The sequence below is a fragment of the Merops nubicus genome, unplaced genomic scaffold (assembly GCF_000691845.1).
Source record: "Merops nubicus isolate BGI_N331 unplaced genomic scaffold, ASM69184v1 scaffold10557, whole genome shotgun sequence".
In the NCBI taxonomy this organism is placed as follows: Eukaryota; Metazoa; Chordata; class Aves; order Coraciiformes; family Meropidae; genus Merops; species Merops nubicus.
This window is the reverse complement of record NW_008619596.1, coordinates 44,765-48,985: the sequence shown is the minus strand read 5'-3', so window position 1 is coordinate 48,985 and position 4,221 is coordinate 44,765. Positions and strand designations below refer to the sequence as shown.

Below are 4,221 nucleotides of genomic sequence, written 5' to 3'. Positions count from 1 at the left end.
CCTTGGTGTTATTCCTTCCTGGAGCTCAGACAAAGCGACTCAAGGGCTCACAGCCTCTTAGTAAATCCATGTCAGCCAGGTGAGCAAGGGCACAGACCAACGTGGCATTGGAAGGAGCACAAATGAAAAACCATGAGGATTACCCAACATCAGGAACACCAGACATCATCCTGAACAAATGACTCCTACATCTCATGCTTTACTGCCTCAGTGGCAGTCTGTGTCCTCATCCGACTCCTTTTACCTCCTAACAAATCTCTCCCTGACATCTCTTCACTTTGAACACGTCCTGTGATCTCTCTGGATCCAAAGCAGAAGGGGGAAACTGCATCTTGGTGTGAAAAAGGAAAAGAGAAGAGGAAAGGAGAAAAAATCCAAGCCCAACCAGTGCCAAGCAAAGAACTTCACTGCTCCTTTTGCATCCCATCCCTAGTAGGAGGCACTAGTGATGAAAACAGACATGAAGATGTATCTGACTGGTAATGGGCAGCTGCTCACTCTCCTCTCCCCCTCTCCTCCTCTTCTTCTGACTTTCAAAGCACACCAAGTGTGTTCCTACCTGTGACATTGACTTCCACCAAGCCCGACCGTGTACCGATGGCGTTGGAGGCCTCACAGATGTAGGTGCCAGCCACGCTGTAGGACACAGGCCCTTTGAAGTAGATGGTGTTGTTCTGGATCTCCACACTCCCTGGCAGGGTCCCGTTTGGCCTAAGGGGAACAAAGACCATGGTTGGCCCAGAGATGACAGTCAACAGGCTCAAGCAGTGCTGCAGAGGTGACACAGAGATGCTGCTTCTATGTTTGGGCAGGTCCAGAACCTGGTGGTGCTGGCTGGAAAGGACCCATTCGTGTGGTCAGCCTTGAAACCAAATCCTCAGCCAGGAGCACGACAGGAAAGAATCAGCAGAGTGTCTCCGAGGTAAATCACTGCATAAAAATCAAGTTCTATGCATGGATTGGGTTTTTTTTTTTCCTTTCTCTGTGATTACCAGGGAGATTGGACTTATTTGGGTCACACGGAGCCCCTTGGACTTGGCTAATGGGATGTGGAGCACTTTCACTCCCTGTTCTATCCAGAAAACAAAACTTAGAGCCTTAAAGCAGTTAATTTTCCAGCACAATCCCCCAAGTAGGTTAGGGTAAGATGGTCAGGCCACTCTTGTTTCAGGTGACTCACATCTAGCAGGCTCATCTTCAGAGTGTTCCTCCATCCCTGACTTTTCCCTTTGATGGGAAACAATAGGACACCAACCTGACCCTCCAATTTCCTGCCCAAATAACCCTCCTGGAGAGCTGATCAGCCAGTGTTAATTGCAACTCCAGCTTGAGGAAAGTGATGCTGATTTAGAGCCCTGCCATCTATGACCTGCCCATGTCAGAACAGTCAGGTAAGTGTGAAACTGGAATAATGCAAAATGCAGTCTAGAGATACACAGAACAAGTTAAGAAAGGCAGACAAAAAATAAAACCCCCCTGTGTGTTAGGCAAAGACACACATGACCTGGTTATTCTTAATTACTGAAGCAAAGTAATTACTTCTCTTAGGCAATTAAAAATTACTTAAGCCTTTCCCCTCCTCCCAACAAACATGTGTACAAATTGTCAGCAATTTGTAAGAAACAAAAGGGAATAAAGGGGGTGTAATTAGGTTTGTGAAGAGGTGATTAAATGCACATATCTTGCATGTCTACATAGGCACATATGTGCAGCAAACACCTTAGTCCTTCTCAGCTACATCAAGTCAACAATCCCAAAGCTGCTAGAAGAATAGAACAACCTAAAATTGGTCTTCTGCCTACAGGACCCAGAACCTAGGACAAGGACATGTGAAAACTGTGGTGTGGGATGCTTAGAGAAGGCTACTGCTTCCTCTCACAGCTCTCCTGACTGTTGCTCACTACTATCCAAATGAGAGGCAAGTGTGGATGGTTTTTACACTCCAGGCAGGAGTGAAATATCACCAGCAGTAATTGCTTCCTGATCCCCAAGAAGGGGAAGAGAGACATATGAGCCCATGGATAAAACAAAGATGCTGGTGGCCATTTCTCTGGCTGGACAAATGGACCTACACACAGCTCACAGAGAATTCATAGGAAAACAACTCTTTTCAGTGCTTTTTCTTTTAAAACATACATAAATCATCAATCACACAAGCAGATAGGGAGCAACTCAAGGCCTGGCTCAAAGATAGGCTGTTCCCAAGAATGGTTTCTGCCAGAGCTGGATTTATGACCAGCACAGTGTGTAAAGCAGGTGTGCAAACAACATGTCACACTGAGCACCGTGCTCAGCCCTGACACCTGCATCCCACGTTGGGTCTGTGCCTAGTTGATAACCCACCCTCTTTGCTGCCCTGAACCACCACCTGACTTGAGACATTTGGCACCTGGGCACCCTGTTATTCAGCTCTCAGCTTTCCTTCAGCAGAACTAGCCCAGCAGGAGCAAACTGCCCCACCAGAGATCAGGGGCCACTTGTGCTGCTGGCTCTGTCTGGACACAGCAGCAGAGCTCCAGCCATGGAGAGCCTGATGCCCAAGAGCTCAGCCTCCAGCCCTGCAGAACAAAGGGGTGAAATGAGTGGCCAAAAGCAGAGAGCAAATCTGCCTCCTGTCCCCAGCTCCAGCCCACAAGGTTCACCTCAGCTCCATTTGCCAGCCCTGCTAAGCACAGACAGCCTAAGCTGGCAGCTTTTCTGCCTTGGGTGCCACAAGGGGCATCTCTGCCTCTGACGCTTTCCTGGCAATGTTGTGAGGAACCCAGAGTGCCCCCTCGGAGTTTAAAAACTGGCAGAACCAACAGAGAGAGAGCTGGGGACGTGAGCTAGAAAAAAGGCAAGAAAAACAATCCTCTTCAGGCTTTCACTGTGAAGAGTTTGATCCGAGAAGCGAAAGGAGAGAGAATATGCCTAGCTCCTTGCAAAGCCATTTTAAGAGCCTCTTTCCTGATGACAAATGCCAGCTGAAAAGAAGAAAGAATCCATTTGATCTTTCTTTTTTTAAAGCTACATGAGTGCTTATCGAAAAGAGAGAGAGAACCACATCAGGCTGCAGCAATTCCCACCCGACTCCCCAGACATCCCTTGCTCACTTTTCAGTCCCTTTAGTGTGTTCAGCCAAAAGCTGAAACCCTGGAGGACAAGGAATTGCTTCTGTTGAATGTCAGTTGTGTGGGGAGGAGTGGGGAGCTCCTGCCTACAAGCAGGGCTGATTCCAGGGGAAGGTTTTTATCACAAGCAGATCAATTTTGTGCTATTTTCTCTGCAGAAAGGCTGAAGACAGCAGCTTCCCTTGTTTGCAAATAAAGAAATCAGCCCCTTCCTGGCAGAGCTGTGCCAGGGAACCAGACTCAGCTCTGAGCATTCTGCAGGAGCACAGCTCCAGCATCCCCTCACATGCATGGGCTTTACCTTGGAGTGACACAACTGGCAGGAATGTGGCTGGGCCCTGACTGACCAGGGTATAATTGAGGTTTCTAGGTTTCTACAGTGGCTCCACGACCCTGTTCCTATGTGCTGTTGAGAGCAGAAGCATTGCAGGCACTTACAGCTTCCATTCATAGGTGTGAGCTGGAGGGTTGGCATCAGATTTGCAGATCAGCTTCACATCCTTCCGGTTGAGAAACCAGTTGCCATCAAAGCCCTCAATAGTGACTTCTGGCTCATCTGCAGGGGGATGAGAAAGGAAAGCAGGATAGAAAAGGAGAGGAAGGAGTTATGAAAAAGGAGGAGGGGAAACGAAATAGGAAGAGATGAGGGTGTAGGGGTGGGAGAAGGAGAGGAAAGAGGTATGAAAAAGAGGGGGGGAATGAAACAGGAAGAGATGAGGGCGCAGGGGTGGGAGAAGGAGAGGTGGCAAGGTGGGAAAGATGATGGGACAAGGTATGCCAGAGAGAGTAAGTGAAGGAAAGAGAGAAAGGGAGGAGGAAAGGGGCATGACAGGCACAGAAAGGTATGAAAAAGAGAAAGCACACGATTATTCCATGGCATTATTTCATCTTTCATCCCCCAGAAAAGAAAGCAACCCTCTACTTCATCCCATCCACCAGACCAACACCTTCCCTTCAGACACAACCTCTTGCCAGCCTTTCTGCCCCACGCCAGGGTGGGAGGGCTGCTCCCCAGCCCTGCCTGGGCTCACTCACACTGCACGTTGAGGGTGATGCTCTCGGTGAAGCGATCCAGCTGGTAGTTGACCACACACATGAGCTGCTGGCGATG

At 48.8% G+C, this 4,221-nt stretch overlaps 1 protein-coding gene across 1 annotated transcript in view; it reads right to left on the bottom strand.

The window, feature by feature from the left end:
* Positions 1-559: 559 nt before the first annotated feature.
* The window catches only part of PVRL1 (poliovirus receptor-related 1 (herpesvirus entry mediator C)), a gene marked incomplete at both ends in the record, with an annotated part of 4,932 nt that continues 1,270 nt past the window's right edge, over positions 560-4,221 (bottom strand). Inside the window, 3 exons of the mRNA XM_008943846.1 lie at positions 560-711; positions 3,549-3,666; positions 4,146-4,221. The exon at positions 4,146-4,221 is cut by the window's right edge and continues 3 nt beyond it. Coding sequence (XP_008942094.1) covers positions 560-711; positions 3,549-3,666; positions 4,146-4,221 — 346 coding nt within the window. The remainder of the gene's footprint in view (positions 712-3,548; positions 3,667-4,145) is intronic.